The sequence below is a fragment of the Sebastes fasciatus genome, chromosome 10 (assembly GCF_043250625.1).
Source record: "Sebastes fasciatus isolate fSebFas1 chromosome 10, fSebFas1.pri, whole genome shotgun sequence".
Taxonomy (NCBI): Eukaryota; Metazoa; Chordata; class Actinopteri; order Perciformes; family Sebastidae; genus Sebastes; species Sebastes fasciatus.
Window position 1 is genome coordinate 8,156,678 of NC_133804.1, and position 25,693 is coordinate 8,182,370.

General features: G+C 39.2%; 1 protein-coding gene across 3 annotated transcripts in view; it reads left to right on the forward strand.

Moving 5' to 3' along the window:
- aff2 (AF4/FMR2 family, member 2) overlaps window positions 1-25,693 on the forward strand; it is a 214,843-nt gene that overhangs the window by 165,412 nt on the left and 23,738 nt on the right. For all 3 annotated transcript variants that reach the window (XM_074647868.1, XM_074647869.1, XM_074647870.1), the window contains 7 exons: window positions 9,593-9,710; window positions 11,473-11,575; window positions 12,153-12,303; window positions 12,483-12,698; window positions 15,724-15,928; window positions 23,836-24,909; window positions 25,000-25,115. In XM_074647868.1, coding sequence (XP_074503969.1) covers window positions 9,593-9,710; window positions 11,473-11,575; window positions 12,153-12,303; window positions 12,483-12,698; window positions 15,724-15,928; window positions 23,836-24,909; window positions 25,000-25,115 — 1,983 coding nt within the window. The remainder of the gene's footprint in view (window positions 1-9,592; window positions 9,711-11,472; window positions 11,576-12,152; window positions 12,304-12,482; window positions 12,699-15,723; window positions 15,929-23,835; window positions 24,910-24,999; window positions 25,116-25,693) is intronic.

The following is a 25,693-nucleotide window of genomic DNA, read 5'->3' on the forward strand; positions in this document are numbered from 1 at the left end:
GGCGTGATCACGTTTAGTAGTCTCGTTTAGCCACCTGTTAGCAATCGCCTTTTTGAAGACATATAAAGACTTCAAAATTCATGAGTGGGGTATTTATTGATGTATTTTATGTTGTAGAAAAAAATATATTAAAATCTCTTCAGCTTGTGTTAACCACAGACCTTATTTCAGGTATCTAACTAAAAACCCATTCAAAAAACCCATTGACTTCCAGACAAGGGAACCAGAAGTGCTGAAATGCTAACTCATTTCCGGGTTTTAGGACTCATTACTGTAGCACTCTATTGTAGCAAGCGAAGGATAGCACTGTACCCAGCATGCTGTTCGGTGGTGTAAAAGGTAATAGGGGTCCCCTCTCAATCAAGCCCTGAGGAAGAGTGCCGGACTGTGAAGCACATTTTCATAGTGGCCAAACGGTGATACTACAACTTCCGTGATGCCATTGGGCCCAAAAGGACTTTTTCCTATAGACTTACATTGAAAAAGAGATGTCTGTAACTTGCCGGAAAGATTTGCTTTTATCAACTTCCCAGTACAAACACCTGAATAGCTCTTATTTAAATCATTAGGTCCTTAAAGTTGTAAAACGCACTAACAGCCGAATCCAGTTATTTTCCTTCCTCCGTTCATGTGAATGAGCCCCAGACTGGAGCGAGGGCTGAAAGGCGGGTTTAAAGGAAACGCTACTGCGCCTGCTCTAAAGGCCCAACGGATGTGGAGGATCGCCAGATGATCCGGGTACTTTAGCACTCGGCAGTCGAGCCATTTTGGCCTCATGCTCCACTGAGCAACTCTCATAGGAATGAACGGGAGCCCGCCTCCAATGCTGTATCCAGTTCTCTTTATACATCCATGCTCTCAATACACTACACAATGTGTACATACCACACTAGTAATAAATCGGTCCTGTAGATCTCAAGAGCTCGCACACTGCACTTCCTTGGATCCTCAAGTGTGAAGTCGATCGGATGAACGTTTGTCGAGAAAATTGAAGGACATACATACAGAGATTCCTTCCATTTCAAGACAGTTTTTCACACAGTGTGTGTGTCTGAACACAGCCTTAGAGAAGTGAGAAAGACTACTGATAACATGAAGAGTGAACTGACCTGCAGCCACACAACAGTCTTTTTTAGGTAACTCTCAGGTGTACTGTAAAAAGACTTTTATATTTGCTTACAGCCAGTTCTCCACTTGACCTTGTCGATGGCGCCAACCATGAATACCGGCAGATTTGTAAGTCACTGTATAAGTATAGCTGCTAGCTTAGCCGCAGCTTGTAATGTGGGTGTCGTGTGGATCTAGCGAGGCCCACTGGACATATCAAACCAACAGATCATTTTGTCGAGGCTGTAAGGCTTTCATTTCCCCTGCTGTGCTCGTGATTTTATCACTCAAATAAACAGACTGACACCGAAGCCTCCGCTGGAGCCTGAAGATCTGACAAAGACTATTTTGTAAGTCTTATCTGTGTTACTTATGCAACATTGACACAGCACAGAAAATAGAGAGTGAAGGCTCTGCGTCCTAAATAAGCAGAAGACCTTGAGTGATGTATAAGATATAGAAACGACAGAAAGACACCTGTGTGACACACTGAAAAAATAAATTAGAAAATAGTGTTTATATGCTATTTTTATTTGCCTTAGTTCTTTATGTTCTGTTTACCAAGATGGTAATGAAAGCTGAGGTGGAAATAAAACCCTACAGAAGTATAACTGAATAAAAGATACAAATGATTTTGTGATTTGCTTTAGAAGTGCAATGGATCCAGGGAGTGATCTTTGATATTGAAATGGTGGAAAATGTAGCTGATCAATGTACCTGTTGTACGTTGCAGATTCATTGAAGTCCATTGTTTTGTGTTAATATTTTAGTGAAGCCTTATAAGCTTAAGGTTGGACACACTACATCGTGTGAGTTGCTTACTTAGTCATATTAGACTACTAAGTGAGGTAAAAATTTAGCATACCAATTTGTCCATCTGTTGTTGCCTGTTGGGCTGCAGTTTGCCATGTTATGATTTGAGCATATTTGTTATGCTAAATGCAGTACATGTGAGGGTTTCTGGACAATATTTGTCATTGTTTTGTGTTAATTGATTTCCAATAATAAATATTAGGGCTGTCTATCCATTAAAATATTTAATGGCAATTAATCGCATGATTGTCCATAATTAATCATAAATTAATTGCACATTTTTCATGTTTTTCACTGTTAAAAATTTACTTTAAAGGGAGATTTTTCAAGTATTTAATACTCTCATCAACACTGGCGTGGGCAAATATGCTTGTTTTATGCAAATATATGTATATATTTATTATTGGAAATCAATTAACAACACAAATTAATGACAAATATTGTCCAGAAACCCTCACAGGTACTGCATTTAGCATAAAAAATATGCTCAAATCATAACATGGCAAACTGCAGCCCAACAGGCAACAACAGCTGTCAGTGTGTCATTCACATATCTTGAGGTCAGAGGTCAAGGGACTCCTTTGAAAATGGCCATGATAGTTTGTCCTCGCCAAAATTTAGTGGAAGTTTGGAGCGTTATTTAGCCTCCTTTATGACAAGCTAGTATTACATCCAAAAAAATTGGTTGCGTTAATGGGTTTAAGAAATTAGTGGCGTTAAAATGAAATTTGCATTAACGGATTATTATTACGTTAACTTTGAAAGACCTAAAATATAAAACCAATCACATTTTTCCACTCCCATGTTGATAAGAGTATTGAATATTTTGGACTAATAAAAAAAGTGTAATTAATTTGTGATTAATTACGGAAAACACCATAACTAGTGCGATTAAATATTTGGATCATTGAGTACACCCAGCTGATTCTACTCAGCTCTGAAAACTACAGGATGCTTTGGTGACTACTTTCAGATACATACATTTCAATACAAATTACAGACGAATCCGGCGACCGCTTTGTGTGTTCCGCCATCTAGCGCCACTGCCATTACTGCGGTGGCAATGTAGTGACTTTACTTTTTGCTACCAATATTAACTGGTGACTTTAGGTCAAAAGTGGTCGTGGTTGCTCGTAGTAACTTACTTAAATGGTTGGTGTAGATAAAAACACATATGAGTACGTATTTAAAATTAATTAATGTAAAATCGAAGGTTTTTACGAGGACACAGCTGACGTCACTACGAGCAGCAACGACACCTTCGGCTGAAAGTCACCAGTTAACACGGTTATAGCAGACACTTTGTATGTGTTGTGTTACCGACCAAATGATGTTAACCTTGTGGTCATTATTGACCGAGCTAGAGCAACTAACGTTGTAATTCACAATAACGCCACAGTTAGTTGATTGAGTTAATTCATTCTGATGGACCACCGTAGCCCCTAGATAGTGTCTTAACCCATTAACGTTAGTTACACTAGCTAAGCAGTGTTAACTTAGCTGACGCTACTTGTTTCACCATTGTAGGCAAATTTTAAGCAGCTGAGGACTGCTCAGGTTCTTCCCGAACTCCTAGACATCGCTGACAAAAATAACGTTACAGCGAAAGTAAAGGTAAAAGTAGAAAACTCTACACTTCTAGATGACAATAATAAAGTAAAAGGATAACATTTCAAATTTTTGATTTGGTTTACACTGACTTCTGGATGGTCGAAATAATTTTTTCGGGACAGTGGTGGAAAAAGTTTGTCTGGAGCCTTGCTGTCAACCATAGTTCATAGAAAGAAAATCTGAATCTGCAAAATTCGCCAGGTTAGACTTTTAAAAAATTGGAAATCAGAATCGGCCAAGAAAATTAAAACCGTTGCATCTCCAAAACGTACCTGACGATATTTAACAAATTCCCTCCTGGATGAAGATACATGTTTTCATTTAAACAAAACATCACAGAAATCTATTTAAAATATCCAGTTAAAAAAAGAAGCCAGTCTGTCAGTCTGCACCAGCTGGTGTTGCATTTTAATTTGGCACCGACTGCAGCATTAAATTATTGTCGACGGCTAATGGCTGATTCCTGAGGAAAAAAAAGCGAGGAAAGCGAGCCAGATGTAATGCTTTCACACACATACTCATCTCCTTTCATCTTGTTCCTCCAGCTCATACTGTTTGTGTTGCCAGAATAAAATAGGCTAGAGAGCACTCATCTGAAAATCCCATTGAGAGGAAAAGACACTCACGCTTTCCTTTAACTTCACACAGTGCTATTTAAACAAAAACACAAACATAGCAGTGTGGGAAATATAGACCCGTCTCATGCTTCCAGTCAGTTTTATCTTTTGGCAAATGAAAAAGCAATAAAAAAGACTACCATCAAATTTATTAAATGGGCCTCGCACGATTTTATACAGCATGTACAACCCATTGGAGAGCTTCTCTCATCAAGTCAAAGAGACATCTCATGTTGTAAATATAAGAGAGTGAATAAAGAATTACATGCAGCAGATGTATCATACATTCTACTATGCACTGCCATACATGACAAAGCCCAACAATCCCAGAAATGCTATCTCATCCAGCATTTCCAGCTCTAATGACAAGTGAGAACAGGACACCTCTACAAAGCAGACAGCTGGTTGATGTTTATTCTCTCCTTGATTTCTTGCCAAATGTTGTATCGACAAAGTGGGCTAGCCCACCAGGGAAAGTGATTTATTTCGGTGGGATGGGGAGCATTTGTATTGCCTCTCCACGGCTCTCAACATGGCAACCGCTGGCAGCTAACATCGCTAAACAGTGCAAGCAATGGCAAAAGTGCGGACGGACACATAGATAACTTGAGGGGGAACCGGAGGGTGGGGGCTACGCTTCCATGACGAAACCGTACCAAGACATTACACGGACATTCCGTGTGTCATGAGTACGCATTTTTGCCTTTTTGCGTGTCATTTGTTCGCCATGCAAATTTTAGGTTCAGGCAAGAAAACCAATTAGTTATGGTAAGGGAAATGTCACGGTTGGGCTTAAAATAAGTACATAAACTAAGTAAAATACGTACGGAAACAACATAGCACAACTAGAAAATACGTCACAAACGTCAATAAAAAACGTGACTATCGCCATGTGACAAATATCAATAACGTGGGGATATGCAGGTACTAAGACATTTTGTATGTTGGTTTCAGTATTCAGTATAAACATCTTCTTTTTGATTTGAATCAAGAGAGCTGCTGCTGACTCACAGGGCTCTTGGTTCTCTTTAGTTACATATCAAGAGATTCTTTAAAGGCAATAAGGGACATTTAAAAACAGCCCTCGACAGAAGTCCAGGATATGTCTCTTATTGCCATCTGCCTGGCATCTCTATCTCAGTCTTCCAGTAATCCATGTATGAACAGGCTGTTCACTGTGGAAAATTAAAAAAAAATGAAACAGTGTTTGACAATCCGGATCGAAGAAACGTCACATCTCAGCAGCTGATGAACACACACACATACACACACACACACACACGCACACACACACATACACACACACACACACACATTATAGTCCAGTAGAAAATACTGTATCAATGCAAAACAAATAAAATTAACAGTGTACAGCTCTACAGCTGTCAGTGGTGATGCAAAAATAATGATGAATGATAAATGTCTGAAATTTCAATTTATTGCTGATATGATCTGAGTGATTTATGAAACAAATTATTTTAACGTTCAATGCCAAATAAATTCTTATTAATCCTTTCTACAATATATGCACATGGTAATATGGTTTCTTTAAAGTGGCACCTATCAATATTTTTATATTAACAGTAGATCAAATGACCCCTTTGTAATGTAAAAGGTGTCCCACAGAGACCTATCACCTGACTGCAATTTCCCTCAGCTTGGTAGAGCATTTTAGCATCTTTCAGCCCATTGTTTTGGTTTAATGGCCAGCAGCTTTGCTCAGCACCAAATGGCAGACACACACAATTAGCGACTAGCTGGTGAACATAGTGCAGCATAGCAGCTAAAGAGACAGATATTTTTCTCAGTAGTTGGTGGAGACCAAAACAGAGCTAAAAAGAGAGTGAATATTGGACTCACATTCATCAGGTTGCCAGAAAACACAACTCAAAATGAATGTTAATGTTGCTCCATGTCTGCTGGATGTGTAAATACTAGGGCTGTCAAAGTTATGCGGTAATAACAAATTAGTTTTAACGCCAGTAATTTATTTAACACATTAACGTAACTTGCGATTTTTAGGTTGTAGCGGGCTCAGTTTTAAAGCTAGAATGAAGCATCATATGAAACTAGAAACCCTAAGGAATCCATTGGTACCAACTATGTCGTACTAGCTTCTCGACAAAGAGGTTAAATAACGCTCCAAACGTACGCTAAAGTCTGGCGAGGAAAAACTGTCATGGCCATTTTCAAAGGGGTCCCTTGACCTCTGACCTCAAGATATGTGAATGAAAATGGGTTCTATGGGTACCCATGAGTCTCCCCTTTACAGACATGCCCACTTTATGATAATCACATGCAGTTTGTGGCAAGTCATAGTCAAGTCAGCACACTGACACACTGACAGCTGTTGTTGCCTGTTGGGCTGCAGTTTGCCATGTTGTGATTTGAGCATATCGTTTATGCTAAATGCAGTACCTGTGAGGGTTTCTGGACAATATTTGTCACTGTTTTGTGTTGTTAATTGATTTCCAATAATAAATATATTCATACATTTGCAGAAAACTAACATATATGTCCACTCCCATGTTGATAAGAGTATTTAATACTTGACAAATCTCCCTTTAAGGTACATTTTGAACAGATACAAATAAATGCGTGATTAATTTGTGTTTAATCACGATTAACTATGGACAATCATGCGATTCATCGCAATTAAATGTATATATATATATATATATATACATTAATATATATATCAAGATGATGTGATTGTTATGTTGTGCTCAGTGGCAAAAAATAATGAATGCAGGTTTTTGGATGATCATTACTTAATGGGACAGATGGTAGTCTTACAGCTTTGTTTTTAGCTCTGTTGTAATTCCTTCCCATGCTTCCAGTGATATACTGCTAATTTTTGTTTGTATGTGCATCAATGACTTCCCCAAGTTATTTAGAAATAATGTGGATGAAAGAAATTTAAATTATCCTGCTTAGAGAGAAAGCTGAATGTAATGAGCAATAACTTACTTAATGGGAATCGTATATCTGATTACATTTCTTGTTTTATTGTGATGCTAATTTACCAGCCAGGATCAGCAGGGAAAACCAAAATGAAAACTCAGACAGACAAGATCTTGCTCTGTAGCTACTAGCATTGTTTAGTAAAATCAGAATTAATTTTTTGTATTAATTTTTTTTATTATTATATTATTGTTGAAAACAGTTTCTGAGGCAGCTTTTATATGACAGTGATTGCACGGAGGAGGGTCTGCATAGGGACGACTGAAATACACACACACAAACATGTATACAGGGAGATTAACTCAACGCTTTGCCAATATTGTTTCAACTGTGATGCTAATAGAGCAAAGCGAGGTGAAAATTTAATTGAAATTGAAAGAGAGAGCGAGGGAGAGACAAAGAGAAGAGATGAGTAATGATAGAAGAAGAAAAACAGGGCAGAGACTGCATTCATACAGTATCTGCCACTGTGTGTGCATGTGTGCGTGTGCGTGTGTGTGTGTGTGTGTGTGTGTGTGTGTGTGTGTGTGTGTGCGTGTGCATGTGCGCGTGCGTGCGTGCGTGTGTGCGTGCGTGCGTGTGTGCCTCAGGAACAGTTGATGGATTTGCTGCTTGACTGCTCACACAGATTGGTGCCTGCTGTGATGGCAGCCTTGAACTGAAATTACATGCACACTCACACTCGCACACAAAAAGAGAACTACACATAATTGCAATTTCTGTGTGTGCGTTTGTGTGTATTCTTAAGTTGGGACGAGCGGGTGTGTTGCCTCTAGGAGGCTATTTCAAAGCACTGTGGAAGGATGGATGAACACGAGGCCGACCAAAGCACCAGAGAGGATGAGACAATTGAACAGGTTCATAACGCTGTGTTTATGCGTTTATTAATAGACGTTTATTGTATTCGGTGTCATTTTTATTGAATCAGTGACAGGGTGACTGACTTCCCCAATAATTATCCTTTTTTTTTTTAATTAGTAAAATGGGACACATCACAACAGAAAAGATAAACAAAGATTAATTTATACCGCTTAGTGAGAGTTCTGCTTTACTTAAGAGTCTGATGATACGTTTTGCTTATTGAGGCAGTTGGAGTAGAAATTATCTTGATGATGTCTTTGATGTAACAGTGGAGGTATTCCCCCCTCCCCATACCTCTAAATCTGTGTGCTGACTTGACTTTGACTTTTCCTACCAGTCAGTTTTTCCGACAAGCTAGTATGACATGGTTGGTACCAATGATTCATTAGGTTTTCTAGTTTCATATGATACCAGTATCTTCAATCTAGCTTTAAAACTGAACCCGCTACAACCTAAACATCGCAAGTTGTGTTAATGCGTTAAAGAAATTAGCAGCATTAAAACAAATTTGTGTTAATGCTTTATTATCTTGTTAACTTTGACAGCCCTAAAACTTACAACAAAAACAACACAACAGGTACCAGTTGGTTCAGATGAAGCTCTGAACAAAAGCCAAACAAAGTATAGCAACATATATAATTGTAAAGTTTACACCAGCAAAGCAGCAGCTGTACTGAGACTATGCTGCATTAGCATGACTCTCCACCAAACATGCATCATCAATAAATCAATAATACTTGTCTGGCACTACTTTATGGGAATGTAAAAAAAAACATTGCAGCTCACTCACAGTGCAACTCATTCAAACTAGACTGGAAGGGAAGCAACAATCTTGAAACCAAAGTCACAAGACAAAATATGGGCAAGAGAGAATGCCATGTCCTAGCGGATGCCCTAAATCACTCTGACACTGATTGAGACTAACTGGCAGGATAAATCAGTAAAGCTGACAGGGCTTAATTTAATAGTGATGAAGAAAATGTGTTCTATACCACACATGCAAGTTTTATTTGAAAGTTAATGGTTTTTAAGCAGTGTTGGAGTTTTCCGGGCTTTGTGTTTACTAAGATAGGAAGTATGTTGAATTGATGATGTATTCTGAGAGTGTATGTGGTTGATTGCCTCCTGGCAATCCTTCTAGTGAATTTAGTCATTCTTGAAGATGAAGTAAAACATCATCTGCATAAAGTTGAATCTTCTGTTCTGAATTTGCTGAGTGAATTCCTTTTTGTTTTCAGGTCTACCAGATATAGCTAGAAGGTGGTTCATTTAAAATGACAAATAGCACGGCAGAGAGTAGGCATCCCTCTCTGGTCCCCTGTTTATTGTGAATCTTGATGTAACCCTGTTGGAAGCGACAGTGACCATGGATGTGCTTTCTCACCATCTTGTGAAACTATAACTGTTTTTGTTTTGTTACAGTGTGACATGCTGATTTAATTCCAAAGTCCTCTCACGTTACAGATAGACCGTCCGTTTATTGTTTTGTCACAGTGGATTTAGAAAGAAATTCTCCTTTGATATTCTAACTGTTGGAATGACTTATTTAACATACAAGCACATCATTAACAGAAATATGTCTTTTTCTTTCTTTCTTTCTTTCTTTCTTTCTTTCTTAGTGGAGCATCAGGGAGCAGCAGTGAATCAGAGAGCAGCTCAGAGTCGGACACAGACGAATCAGAGAGCAGCTCCAGTGACAGCGAGTATCATCAGGCGTCCCGCACACACACTCCAGAGGTAGGATGACAAGTGAAACTCTGTGCGCACAGTCGCACACAGTAGATAACATGAGTTTATGGGTGAAATGTCCATACATTTCACCCATAAACTAACATATTAACATATTTCTTCATCATCTCATGTTGGACTGAGGGCAGACTAGACGCTAAAGAGACTCACTATCGCCTCTCGAGGTAAAAATAGTATTACATAACAGGACGGGCTGGGGCCAGCTGGTTAGTGTGCTCAAATCAGTAGATTTCTCTGTATCACAATACATAGACATCTTGGACATAACGTCAACACTGCAAACTCATCACATTCTGTTGATAATGTTAGTTCATGTATGTCGAAAAAGTCATAGTATAGTATGATGAAAAACGTCATAGTATAGTATGTCGAAGAAAGGCATAAAAAAGTCATAGTGTAATATGTAGAAAAAAGTCATGTAAAAGTCATGGTATAGTGTGTTAAAAAAGGTCATAGGATATTATGTTGAAAAAAGTAATAGAAGAGTCATAATATAGTATGTTGAAAAAAGTCATAAAAAAGTCATGGTAAAGTATGTTGAAAAAAATTAAAAAATAAATAAAAAAGTATATCAAAATAAAGTAATTGAAAATATGTCAAAAAAGTCAGTGTTGATTGTCAAAAAAGTCCTAAAAAAGTCAGTATGGTATGTCAAAAGTCATAAAAAAGTCAGAACATAACATCTCAAAGTAAGTCATAATGTAATGTCAAAGTCAGTCGTAGTACGTCGAAAAAAGTCATAGAAAATTCATAGTACAGTATGTCGAAAGAAGTCATAAAAAAGTCAAAAAAGCAATAGTATAGTATGTCAAAAAACGTCATAATATACAATGTCATAAAAAGTCTTAGTATAGTATGTCGGAAAAAAAAGTCATAGTATAGTATGTCGAAAAAAAGAAAAGAAAAAAGTCAGCGTATAGTATGTCGGAAAAAGAAGAAAAAAAAGTCAGCGTATAGTATGTCGGATAAACTTAAAAAAAACGTCATAGTATAGACAGTCGAAAAAAAGACATAGTATAGTATGTCGAAAAAATTTCTAAAACTGCTCATAGTATAGTATGTGGAAAAAATCCATAAAAAGTCATGGTATAGTATGTCGAAAAAAGTCATAAAAAGTCATAGTATAGTATGTCAGAAAAACTCAGTATAGTTTGTCTAACTCATAGTAGAATATGTCAAAAAAAATAAAAAAAAGGCTTTGTATAGAATGTCAAAAAAAAGTAATATTGTCGTATGTCGAAAAAAGTCTGAAAAAAGTCATAGTATAGCAAGTCTAAAAATGTCATAGTACATTAGTACATTAAATAGTTTCTTCCCACGGTCTCTGGATGGTGTTCTGAGAGTCATAAAACTCCAACTGCAGAGAGCTGAATTATAATGTTATTTATCACATTATTTTAATGGCTCAATGCTGCCTGGTTTCATAGGCTTCTGCAGTCATACCCACTGAGAGAAAGAGAGCGAGACATGCAGAGAAAGAGAAAGAACATCATGTAGTAGCATGTAACACATATACAGTGATATGTCAAATCAATCCACAACACAGAAACTGAATAAATGGAGCTACTTTCAGATGTCAGTAAAATAAATAGTTTCTTCTGTCTGCAAAAAATAAACACTTTAATGATTTCTGATTTCAAGACAAAGTACCTTTTAAAGCATGAAAGGAAATCACATCTGTTACTTCCCTTGAGTGTATTGATTCTGAAATATGTATTAATAATCCATAAATTGTTTTGTTCCCCTCTAGCCTGAGCCCCCTTCTGCCAACAAGTGGCAGCTGGACAGCTGGTTGAATAAGGTCCAAGCTCAAACCAAACCCCAGGTTCCCCAACAGCAAGAACATGGCACAGGTTGGTATGAACCATAGACTGTATATACAGATGGACGACATGACAGCTCCCCAAAAGTGAAGCCAAAACATCTTGATCGCCCCCTGGTGGCTGGCTGCAGTATAGGTCATATATCCCACCCCCTCCATGTTAGCAAATGGGACATGGGCCAAACTAAAAAGTCAAAATACACGTCAAATAAATTTTTCCGAAAGATGGTTTCTGTCATTTGAGGGAAGTTCTTATCACACTGATGTATGTTCAAGTGTTTATTTTTCTGATAAGTTTGGTTTTAATCCGTTATTTGATGCTAAAAAAAAAGGGAATGAGATGTCATGATTGACAGCTGTGAGTCTCTCTCACTGACAATCTGCTGCTGCGTCCGACCCCCCGATTGGTTCAGGCGGGTGACCTCGATACCGCGGCTCCACCTCCCGATCACTGCTGCGCAGACTCCGGCTCCAAATAACGTCAAATTCTCAAGATGGCAGCTCCCGTATCCGGGATATTTTGGCTTCACTTCTGTACAGTGGGAGAAATCAAATAAAATCTGGTTTAATCTGGAAAATTTATTCTGGTCTAATGGTCCACTGCCCAGGCTCCATCACCCAGGGTCCGAGGACTTTCTCTCCAGGGAGTGAAGCACCAGGAGCGGGTACAGCAACCAAGACCAAACCCTGCGGATCCAACAGCGCCCCTGTTCCAGCTGCACCAACGGTGGAACACAAGGAGATCAGGGGAGCCTTCTGGTAGGAGCGACAAGTGTATTTCCTTTGGGAAATTTGACAAACTAACTTTTCAAATGACGTCTGTTAAATGAATTAATGAATGACTAACACACTGACAGAAGGATGAACAAATTATAGGCAACAACTGACAAAAATGTGTCTCTAACCATAAAAGACAAATCACTTCTTGCTTCCCTCAGCCCAGGCAGAGAGAAGGCCAAGGCCAAGCTCAGCCAGAAGGCCTCGGGGGAGAGCCAGAGGTCAAAGATGAGGATGTCGCCGGGCCTGTTGTCAGGGCCAGAGGTCACAACCCCGAGGAGGAACACCACAGGGAAGAAGCAGCCCAGACGGACGGAGAGGTCAAACAGTGTGGAGGATAATCAGAGCCAGACATGGAGCAGAACAAACCAGCATAGGTAGGCTGAGGAAGAGAGTACAAGACCCTCCTTAACATACTAGCTAAGTTGAATGTGTTTATCATCAGTTAGTTGTATCCCAAAAGAAAGACTTACTTATTATTCATTTAAAATGTAAAATTATTAGCAGTGTTAATGCAAATTTATTTTAACGCCACTAATTTCTTTAAGGCATTAACGCAACTTGCGATCTTTAAGGTTGTACCGGACTCAGTTTTAAAGCTGTGTCATATGAAAAGAAAACCTAAGGAATCCATTGGTACCAACCATATCATACTAGCGGAGGCTAGAGGCTAAATGACGCTCCAAAGTTACGCTAAATTTTGGCGGGCCATTTTCAAAGGAATCCATTGGCCTCTGACCTATAATATATAGTATAATAATAATAATGCTGAAAAATAGTATCTATCATTAAGTGTGTGAAAAGGCAAAAATAGTATTAATAATAATAATAATAATAATAATGAATAAATAATAGGGCTCTTTAACGCATTAACTTAAATCGGTTTTTTTGGAGGTTGTAGCGGGCTCAGTTTTAAAGCTAGAGTGAAGATATCATATCATATCACTGGTATCATATGAAACTAGAAAACCAAAGGAATCCATCGGTACCAATCATGTCATACTAGCTTGTCATGAAGGAGGCTAAAAAACGCTCCAAACTTACGCCAAATTCCGGCGAGGAAAAACTGTCCTGAATGGCCATTTTCAAAGGGGTCCCTTGACCTCTGACCTCAAGATATTTGAATGAAAATGGGTTGTATGGGTATTAACCGCAATTAGATAATATAATATAATATAATAAGATATTACATATCAATTAACAGCCCTAATTATTAGTGAATAATGACAATCACTGACAAAAAAATATATATTTAGCTAAGTGAGCAGGAACTACATTCTTTAAAATGTTGACAATTTGAATAATTAGGACTTTATTAGACTTTATATGTGCCAGGTCCAGATGTGGGTGGCCATTTGTATACAACCCTAGTAAGCATTTCTTGAGTAGTCTGAAGCTTTTTTGATAAGTCATAGTAAAAATGGCATTGAACATGAGGCCCAGCCCTTTCCTGGCCAACTATTTACTCTTTTCACAGCTAATTATCTAAAATTTAACTAAAAATATCCAAAATGAATGGCGTAAGTTTTTTTCTAAATGTGGGATGTGTTTTTATCAGAGAGCCATATTTTAACATATTCTCCACTTTAGTCTTATCAGTGCAGCATCGTCAAGATAATTTATAACATATAATAAAAGAATAATGGCCCCAGGATACTCCCCGGGGGGACGCCACAAGTTATGGATTCAGGACGAGAAAGCCACCCAATCAACTTTTTAAGTATCTTTTTGATAGCTGGTTAACTGAAACAATGGCTCTTAATTTCCATACATTTACTTCCACTTATCCGGGGCCGGGTCGTGGGGGCAGCAGGCTAAACAGGGAATTCCAGACGTCCCTCTTCCCAGCAACGTTTTCCAGCTCATCCTGGGGGACCCCGAGGCGTTCCCAGGCCAGACGAGATATATAATCCCTCCAGTGTGTTCTGGGTCTACCCCGGGGCCTCTTACCAGCTCTTAAGTTCTACCGCAAAATTCCATGTTCTGCAGTAAGCCCCCGAGCATCGCTTAAAGGGCCTAAGGATCTTTGTTGTGCCCGTGTGCCTCTAGTGAATCAGCAGTCAAATTATGTAATGTTGACGCGCAGTCTTAACTAACTGATGGAAGTGCAAATTCATTGTCTCAAGTGAGATATTTTAAGAACATCAAAACTATTGTAACAACTAGGGTGGTCGAAGTTAACCCGATAATAACGTGTTAACGCAAATTCGTTTTAACGTTGCTAATGTCTTTAGCGCATTGTGATTTTTAGGTTGCAGCAGGCTCAGTTTTTCGCACATTTTTTATCTGTTCAAAATGTACCGTACAGGGAGATTTGTCAAGTAGCTAGTGTGTCAGTGTGCTGACTTGACTATGACTTGCCCAAAACTGCATCTGATTATCATAAAGTGAGAGACTCGTGGGTTCCTTGCCAGAATTTAGCGAATTAAGTTTGGAGCGTTATTTAACCTCCTTTGCGACAGGCTAGTATGACTGATTGGTTGGTACCAATGGATTCCTTAGCTTTTTTTAGTTTTAATATGATGCCAGTATCTTCACTCCAAACTGAGCCTCCTACAATCTCTGAAAGATCGATTGCGTTAAAGAAATTAGTGGCGTTAAAATGATTTTGCGTTAATGCGTTAACAGCCCTAAAATATATACATACATTTGCATAAAGCAAGCATATTCTCCCACGTCCATGTTGATAAGAGTATTAAATACTTAAATACAAATCTCCCTTCAAGGTACATTGTGAACAGATAAAAAAATGTGCGATTAATTTGTGAGTATCACGATTAACTATAGACAATCATGGAATTAATCGCAATTACATATTTTAATCAGTTGACAGACCTAGTAACAACTTATTTCTTGACTAGTAGTAACTATGTATTATAACTTACGTGTCACTTGTTATTGGTAAAACTATTACGATTACTGTGAAAACAACGCTGTCACTTAGTATGGAGAGCTTCCAGAGGCTCCAGTGGATCACTGAGCTTCTTGGCAGCTAGCCATTGAAAATTGTCACTCCCACATCTGCTGTGAAAAATGCTCAGATTGAGTAGATGCCATGCCAAACTGGCTGCTCAGCTTGATGTTAGGCTAATTGGAAGAAAAACACAGACTTCCTAGCTTCGTCTCTTTATTCTTTTCTCCCTCAACCACTCCTTCCCTTCCCCGTTCCATTTTTAAGGTTTCCACATCCAAACAAGTTCGGCTGAATGCATGCTGTTTTCAATTATTTCATGCTGTCTTATATATTTTTTTTCATTTTAACACACAATCACCCCCCGCAGCTGGCCGAGGCGAGCATTATCGTCTACTGTTTGTCAGTGTAATACAGCATGACAGCAGTAGTGCCTTGCTCAAGGGTGAATCTAATACGGATTGTGACGCTGTATTTTGTTCCCACTGTAGCCCTGCAGCGAGGGAGAAGGACCTGTTGCCTCCCCCCTCCCTGGAGCTCCAGAACCCCCCGAGGCCACGAACCAAACCCCCCAATGGGAAAACAGCCCCCAGGAAAGAACCTCGCAGTGCTACCAACTCAAACAACAACACAGTTACTCCACCAGCGGCGCTACAGCAAACCCCCGTGCCAATACCTGCTGTCAGTGTAAACCAGGTTAGTTTCTGGGGGTGGGATGCACATGTGTGTGTTTATGGGGGAAGAGCGTAGAGAGTTTCTCCATATTTCTTCTCAGTAAGTAGCCTTAAAGTGGCAGTAGGCAGAACTTTTTTTTGGCATCATTGGAGGAACAAGCTTTTGGAACCATTCCAATGCATTCCAACCATTCCAATATTCTGTTACTGAAATGCCTATTTCTCACCTCAAATGTTTTCACAAACATCTTGTAGTGTACTGTTTAGCTGTTAAATGAGAAAGTTTGCTCCGGCTGGTGGGCGATGCTTGGTATTTCCTCAACTGTTTTCAACATGGCTGCAGTACAGGTTACAGTAACAGAATATAGATTCATATTTGATCAGCACTGCCTATAGTTTGACCGTTTGATCGGAGTTTGCGAGTGATTGACAGCTGCTCAGAGACGGCAAGGCTCCAGCTCGGCTCTGATTGGTTGTTTTTCTGCAGTAGGGGGAAATCTTGCAGATGCCATTGGGAGTACAGAGGCACATGATTTTTTTCAGATCTCATGCACTACTGTCAGGATATAGTGACCGTTTTATAAAAATTTGCTCCAATTCTACCCTGCTGCTTTAATGGTTGCTCATATGCTAATCTCTCAAAGTTAATCCAGCTATTATTTATGACTGCTAGAATCTAACAATCCCATTTTCATTCAAATTACTTTCTCGAGGAAGAAGTGCATGACACAAACACCTTGGGACATTTAACCTTCACTTATCAACATCTGGAATAAAAAAATAAAAAATAAAAAAAGACAGTTTAAAACCAAGTGCTGCACACATGTAACACTGTCCGTGTATCCTGCAATGATCACTTCATCCTTATTGTCTCCGGATGAGTTGTCAAAGCCATAAAATTCCACAGGATGAAAACTGTATTATTACATGACCATTATGGCTCAACACTGACTGGTTTTATCGAAATATGGAAAGTAAGAGAGGGAGTCAGAGAGATGGACTGAATCATCGACCGACGTCTCAACCTATAATGAGTGAACACTCTGTGGTTTTATGAAGATTAGGTAGTTTCAAGGAGAGAGAAAGAAAGAAAGAAAGAAAGAAAGGCACTTACAGTGAACTGGCTTTATGTAAGAAAGATATAGATAGAAAAAGACAGGAATCAAGATTATATAACAATTAAACCAATAAGTGCAACATAAGATGAAAATAGTAGGGCTGTCAAAGTTCACGCGATATCTCATTAACGCAAATTAATTTTAACGGCACTAATTTATTTAATTAACGCAAACGATCTTTGGGAGGTTGTAGTGGGATCAGTTTTAAAGCTAGAGTGAAGATACTCTATGCCAACGCTCCAAACATAGGTTCAATTTTGGCAAGGAAAAACTGTCATGGCCATTTTTAAAGGGGTCCCTTGACCTCTGACCTCAAGATATGTGAATGAAAATGGGTTCTATGGGTACCCACGAGTCTCCCCTTTACCGGTATGCCCACATTATGTTAATCACATTCAGTTTGGGGCAAGTCATAGTCAAATCAGCGCAAATTTGTCGACTCCCACATTGATAAGAGTATTAAATACTTGACAAATCTCCCTTTAAGGTACATTTTGAACAGATAAAAATGTGCGATTAATTTGCGATCAGTCGATTAGACAAGACAATATCTCTACTCTTGCTTTAGGTCAAAAAATAAGTCAGTTTTTTAGGTAAAAAATGTCATTGTCAACAAATAATCAACACAATATTGTTAGCAGTTTGTAAAAGTCCATGGTCATAAAAAAAACCTGTAAATGTTGACCTTATGTAACTCAAGAGAAGCATCCACTAAAGTAAGGTTGATAGAACAAAAGTAGTGAACCAGTTCATCCAACTACTACGTACTCTCTCGAATTTATTTCAGGATGTGCCATGTTTTGATCTTTGTTGATCTTGATGACACACTTCATTTGCATTTGTTTGCTTTGAAAAACAAATTTCCTTTCCGTTTTTCTGAAGAAAATATGCTTGAAAAACTCTGAGACAAATCAACAAATTAACAGAGAGCCATCCATAATACTGAAACAATAAAAACTGCATTTTGACATCAACAACTAGCAAACAGCAGCTGACCTTACAGGCTGACAAAACCGACCTGTGAGTGACATGTCTGACCCTGACATCTGCCTCCTCTTCAACGGCAAGCTGAGACTCAATCAGTCTGACAGCCATCCACAGCTCCAAACTTTGTTTCACACTCACAGTACGTTTAATTCATTATTTAATGCGCACTTATCAAATGTGTTTATTTTAGAACAACAGAATAATGCCATTTATCCCACTGCAAGGCTTTACCTCAACTACTGCGTATGACTTAAAGCTGGAGTAGGCAGGCTGGAGGAAATATGATTAAAAAAGGTTATTTATATAAAACGGTCACTATCACCTGACAGTAGTGCATGAGACAGGTAATCTGAAAAAAATCATGTGCCTCTGTGTCCTCTGGTGCTTTCAGCGCTGATCAAATATGAATCAATACTCAGCCCCAAGACCATTGGTTCCTACTGAAGACGTACATTTTAAAAACACAGAGGACAGGGGAACATACACATCAGGCTTTGGCTACACAGACAATAGTTGTTGATTGACTTGGATCGATTCATAATTTTTCTCTCAGAGAGTGAGCGTTCCTACTGGCTATTCATTTAACGGAGGCAGCTGTCAATCACTCTCAAACTCCGATCAAACGGTCAAACTAGGCAGCACTGATCAAATATGAATTAATATTATGTTACTGTAATGCCTATTTCTCTACTCAAATGTTTTCACAAGCATCTTGTAGTGTACTGTTTAACTGTAAAATGAGAAAGTTTTGTGACCCGGCAGCTATGTTGAGATCAGTTGAGGAAATACCAAGCACCGCCCACTGGAGCTGCCTCCATTGAATGAACAGCCAATAGGAATGCTCTCTCTTTGAAATGATCTGTGATTGGCCAAAGTCTCCCGTCACATTTTTTTTAAAGCCTGAAAACAGAGCCATGAGGAGGTGTAGAAGTCTAGTTTTCTCTCAGAACACTTTAATTACAATATGCTGAAAGGTTATTATGGAATTTTTGCCCAATGATGCCAAAAATATTCTACCTTTTGCCAATTTAAAGGTGCATTATTAAAAAATCTAAAAATTTCACTTGCAGAATTCTCAAGGGCTATCAATTTAGATCCACGCTATCATAGTTGATTCTACATGATTTACATATAGAGGTGCATTATATAATCTGATGTCGACAACAACAACCTGCAGTATGTCTATAGCTGTACCAGCTGAAACATTCCCCCATTTTATTCCAAAAATAACCTAAAAATAAAGATCAGTGCTAACATCTGCAACCTGTGCTGTGGGGGCTGTCACGACACTTGATCCGCTGCCAGCCTTAGCTGCGCGGAACAGCTGGCAGGACGGCTAACGCTGGTGTCAACAGTGACGAGAGAAGAACTTTCCAGAAAACATTGCCGAAAAACTTCTGCTCAAGAAAGGAAAAGCTTTTGCCAGCAGTGTAGAGACGCATTATACAGGGGACAGTTTTTCTTTTCTTTTTCAACAAAACACAACATGCCGTTTATTGAAATTGGATTTTGCAGATGGCAACATGCATTGGAATGATTCCAAAAGTTTGAGAAAAACTGTCGCCTTGTGTCTGCCAAGCGAGTGGGTTTTGCTCCAGACTGGGAACATTAGTGGTATTTTCTTCTCTGCATCTAGCTCTGTAGTTGTTATCTCATGTTGATGTTGCACACGCAGCACTGAGATTTACTTCCTTTTGTGTCAAACAACAATCATTGATCATTTCACATCTAAAAAATTAAGCATTTAATATCTGAGGGACAATTTTGATTGGATGCAAAACAAGGTCAGAGATGCAGGTGTTAATTCTGCAGAGCTGTCAAGAAAGTAAGCTGAGCAGACGCAGGCTGGTTCTGCTTGCCGGCATCATTCACACACATCCCTTACACAAGAAGAACATCAGGATGATGAATTGATGATGCACTAATCTCTATAAACAGATATTTTGAATACACATGTACATATGAATGTAGAATCTGTAGGCAACGGGACAAGATTTTGGTATCGGAAGCGTTCTGGTGTCCTTTTATAGTCCGAGTAGTGTTGACCAATCACGTTTGAGCAGTCTTTGGTTGCATGCAGGTAAACAGTCCATGTGGAGAGCAAAAGAAGCGGAACGCATTGGACGAAATGCAATCTCAGATAGCTTTTTGTTCGCTTTTTTTTAACAATTTCATTGAAACATGAAATAATCTGGTCATAGACGTCGTCTCTCAACTCCAACTCCATTCTCGCGTCTCAAGTTGCTAATAGATAGATAGATAGATTGACTTTATTGATCCCAAAAGGGAAGTTGAGGTGTCACAGCAGCAAAACTCGGACTGCAAACAATGACTGGCGCACAGATGAGGAAGTCTTGGCCAGGATTTCCACTATTTGCCAGGCTGACAGAGAACGCCAGGCAGACATAAAGCTGACAACCTTGCAGCTAAACTAATTGATGCGGTGTGGACTAAAGTGGCTGCATGTGTCCAGGACAAAGCACTCAGCATCGTGGCTGCTAATTCTTCCGGACGGGTGAACTGCGGTCTCAGTTGTCTGTTTTGCGCATACACTACAGCTGGTGATAAATTATGGATTTAACCCGTTTGTGCATCGGCTTATTGTTGCTTCTGGGCGGCTTGTTAGGCACTAAAACTAGAGCACCACTGCATGAAACGCATTTCTCTTGTCGGTTAACGGTTAATAATCGGTTAACGAGGATCGGCTATCGGTTAGAAAAAAATTCTAAATTAGCATCCCTAATTCGGATATCGGTTGGCTACACCAGAAACCCAAAATATTGGCCGTTGCCCACAGAGGCTAAATCGTTGTTAGGCCGATAGCGGATGGCTTCCGAGATTGATGTTGCACAAACAACCATAAAACAGTTTCTTCACTTAAAGGGGTGATATTTGATATTTTTCTTATCATCAACAATGATCACTATATCCTGACAGTAGTGCATGAGACAGGTAATATGTAAAATCAAGTGCCTCGGTGTCCTCCGGTGCTCCTAATGACATCTACAAGATTTCACGGATCGGAGGAAAACAACCAAACAGAGCCGAGGTGGAGCCTTGCCGTCCGATCAAACGGTCAAACTAGGCAGCGCTGATCAAATATGCATCAATATTCTGTTACTGTAATGTCTATTTCTCACCTCAAATGTTTTCAGAAACATCTTGTAGTGTACTGTTTAGCTGTAAAATGAGAAAGTTTGTCACCCGGCAGCCATGTTGAGATCTGTTGAGGAAATACCAAGCACCGCCCACCATCCGGAGCACACTTTCTCATTTTACAGCTAAACAGTACACTACAAGATGTTTCTGAAAACATTTTACACGAGAAATAGGATTTCCAGTAGCAGAATATTAATTCATATTTGATCAGTGCTACCTATGATCGGAGTTTGAGAGTGATTGACAGATGCCTCTGTTAAATGAACAGCCAATAGGAACGCTCTCTGAGACAAAAAAAACAACGATGAATCGATCCAAGTCAATCAACAACTATTGTCTGTGTAGCCAAAGCCTGATGTGTATATTCCTCTGTGCAATAGAACTCCACTGTTGTCTAAAAAACTCACCATTGCACAAGACGCCATGTTCCTTCATTACCATGAACACAGGCACTGTAGTTTATTTTGACTCAATTATGCTGCCGCAAACACTCAATAGAGCACCCAATGTGTATTAATCCGCAGCTGAAAATAGTCCTCAACAAATGCATTATTTCCTCCTGTTTGAGCAATGTTTGCTAAAAACTACAGTGCCCAGCTGTTTAGGAAATTAGGAAATTCTGATGTGTTTTTAAAAATGTACATCTTCAGTATGAACCAATGGGGTTTGGGGCTGAGTGCCACAGCACCAATACCAGGGGTTTTGAGGAATGGACTAACAGTGTTGGTTTTCATATTTTCATGGGATTTGTTGACACAATGAAAAATATAAAATTGTGCCAGATTTTCCTTAAAAGCAAGTAATGGAAGCAGAGAGAACAGGAGAAAAAGTATTATGATTTCTGATAGAACTGTGACAGTTCAATGACAGTTATTGTGTACTTTGAGAGTACAGTGCTGAAAGGTCACTGCAAGTAGTCACCAATGTGCTGCAGCTTTTAGAAAAGGCATCACTTATTCACTTTCCCAGTTATTCTAAGTCTAGACTCCACCAGTGAGGGGATTTGCATGTCTGAAAACTGGCATACTGTTACTGACAGCAATCAAGGCTGAATACCATTGCTGCCAGCAGTGAGGAGAAACTTTTAGTGGACACTGACTGATCTTTGATCAAGATAAACTCTTCTTTTTTGAATCTCTTAATTTGCATGTGACATCAGATTGCCCACGCTGAGTTATGTGACTAGTGTGCAGTGAATATCCCTGACGTACAAAATTAGACAAACATGTTTCAGTTTTCACTTCACAGATTAGTAGAACAAGCCTGCGCTGCCTAATTTGCTCGATATTATCACATGCAGTAATATATATTTTAAGCCTCACTGACTTATACTTTCTGTCAACTGCAGGGGCTTAAAAATGCACTGGCTGATAACATATAAGCAAGATTTTTTTCATTGAGATAGCAAAAGATAAAAGCCCTCTTTTTATCATGGTGGTAGTTTAGTATTTTACACAGTAGAGGGTGTAGAGAGATTACTATTGGGCCATTATTGTAGCAAAACTATTTACAAGTGTGTGTGAAGAGTTGTATAACTGTGAGTGCGTAATCAGATTTGTAAATGTCTAAAAAATTATCTAAATGTGTACTGAGATTTGTGAATGTGTACAGGAATCTGAAAATGTGTATTCAGAATCTATGTGCGTAATCATATTTGTAAATGTGTAAAAGAAATCTGCAAATGTGTATTCTGATTTGCAAGTGTATTGAGATTTGTAAATGTGTAAAAGAATCTCTAAATGTGTATTGAGATTTGTGAATGTGTACAGGAATCTGCAAATGTGTATTCAGAATCTGTGTGTGCGTAATCAGATTTGTAAAAAGAAATGTGTAAAAAAATCTCTAAATGTGTATTCAGATTTGCAAGTGTATTGAGATTTGTAAATGTGTACAAATCTGTCAACAAATTTACAAATCTCAATACAGATTTGGAGATTGTTTTTACATATTTACTAATCTGATTATGCACACATGGATTCTGAATACATATTTGCAGATTCCTGTACACATTCACAAATCTCATTATGCATTTATAGATTCTTTTACACATTTACAAATCTCAAATGTAAAAAAAATCTGTATTGACATTTGTAAATTTGTAGACAAATCTGTAAATGCGTACATACATCTGTAAATGTGTAGACAAAACTGTACACATTTACAAATCTGATTACGCACACAGATTCTGAATACACATTTGCAGATTCCTGTACACATTTACAAATCTCACTACACATTTAGAGATTCTTTTACACATTTACAAATCTCAATACACGTGCAAATCAGGATACACATTTGAAGATTTTTTTATACACATTTACAGATCTGATTACGCACATGGATCCTGAATACACATTTGCAGATTCCTCACACATTCACAAATCTCAGTACAGATTTAGAGATTATTTTACACATTTACAAATCTGATTACGGTCACACAGATTGAGATACAGTTACGCAACTCTCCACACACATTTGCAAATAATTTTGCTACAATAATGACCCCATAGATTATAAGTTACGTGTTTTTGTGTGCACACTCCTGATTAGCAGCCACAGTGATTCTCATAGGTCGGTGCATATGAATAATTATTAGCAGTATAATTCAATCATCTTAAAGCTCACTCCCTTATGTCCTTTGTCATTTTTTTTCTCTTTAAAACAGGACAAGAGGAAACACAGAGGTCCAAGCACCAAAATCACACCCAAGTCCCGAGAATTCATCGAAACGGATTCATCCTCCTCCTCCTCTGAATGCCACTCGGATTCAGAGGAAGCCCTCAAAATCCCCACTCTGCCACCTGAGACGACACGCTCCGCAATTAACACACAGACTCTGTCCAACACACACATGCACACGCCTCTCCCCCCATGCCTCGGCTCCGCTGGCAGCGTGGGGAGTCTGGGAACATTTGGTGGGAAAGGACTTCGAGTCAAAGATGGTAGCAATGTGACCACTAATGGTAGCAGCAGTAGTAATAGTAGCATCAGCAGTGGTAGTAATGGCAGCAGTAGTAGCTGTAACTCCCTAAGCATTAGCAACATAAGTGGTTCATTTGGCACTTCTGTTCCTGATCCTGGGGGGTTAGGAGGGCAGTGCAAAGACCCGGTGTCCGTGTCATCACCTCCCAACATCGGACACGAGGTGCCTCTGTCCCCCTTGAGGGAATACCAAGAGATCCAGAGTTTATGGGTGAAAATTGACCTGAGTTTGCTCAGCAGGGTGCCTGGCCAGTGTTTGGGGGAAAGATCCAGGGTGGGAATGGCCGAAAGGGACGGAAGTGAAGGGAGAGACAAAGAGAGACAGGGGGAGAGGGAGAGGACGGGGCTGGCCGAGAGAGAAAGACAGAAGCAGGCTGAGAGAGAGTTGCCAGGTCCGAGAGAGAGGCAGAAGTTACCTAAAGGGGAGAAACAGGACGAAGAGAATGAGCGATTAGTGCAGGACAGAGAGAGGCAAGGTGACAGAGACAGATTAACAGAGAGAGAGAGACAGATGGACAGAGAGGACAGAGAAAGATTGGGGCTTGGGGAGAGGGAAAGGACGACGGGGAGGGACAGAGAGAAGGTGTGCCAAGGTCTGGGGGTCCAGGACAACCCCCCTGTGCAAGAGCAGAGTAATCCCAGGTTGGCAGGGAGGACGGAGAGAGGAGAGAACGGAGGCAAACACAGGAGGCAGGCAGCTGGAAACATGGTGGTCCCAACAGAGAAACACACCAGCAAGAGCAAGAGGAAACACAAGGTGCTGTGGCACAGGATTCTCTCTGTTTAAGTCCATAACCACTTTCTCGTAAATACTGTACTAGTGTGTTTTCTGTCCTCTATATTCCAGTCGGACCACAGTGATTCATCAGTCAACGGCAATAAGAAGCTGCGATTGGACAAAGACTGTCAGCTCCTCCCACCCTGCATCTCTCCAATACACAACCACAAGAACAGCTCTACAGAGTGAGTATTAACGTACTTTACACACCCGCTAGGTTAAATCCCCCAAAGGAAAGTCAAACAGAACAAAACAAAAAGTTATGTTTGCATTACAGTTAGGGCTGTCAAAGTTAACGCAATAATTATGAGTTAACGCAAATTATTTTTAACAGATTAACGCAACTTGCGATTTCAAACTTTCAGAGGTTGTAGCGGCCTCAGTTTTGAAGCTAGAGTGGCATCATATGAAGCTAGAAAACCTGAGGAATCCATTGGTACCAACCATGTCAACCATGTCCAATAATAAATATATTAGGGCTGTCAATCCATTAAAATGTTTAATCACGATTAATTGCAAATTAATTACACATTTTTTATCTGTACAAAATGTACCTTAAAGGGAGATTTGTCAAGTATTTAATACTCTTAGCAACATGGGAGTGGGAAAATATGCTGCTTTATGCAAATGTTTGTATATATTTATTGTTGGAAATTAACAACACAAAACAATGACAAATATTGTCCTTCACAGGTACTACATTTAGCATAACAAATATGCTCAAATCATAACATGACAAACTGCAGCCCAACAGGCAACAACA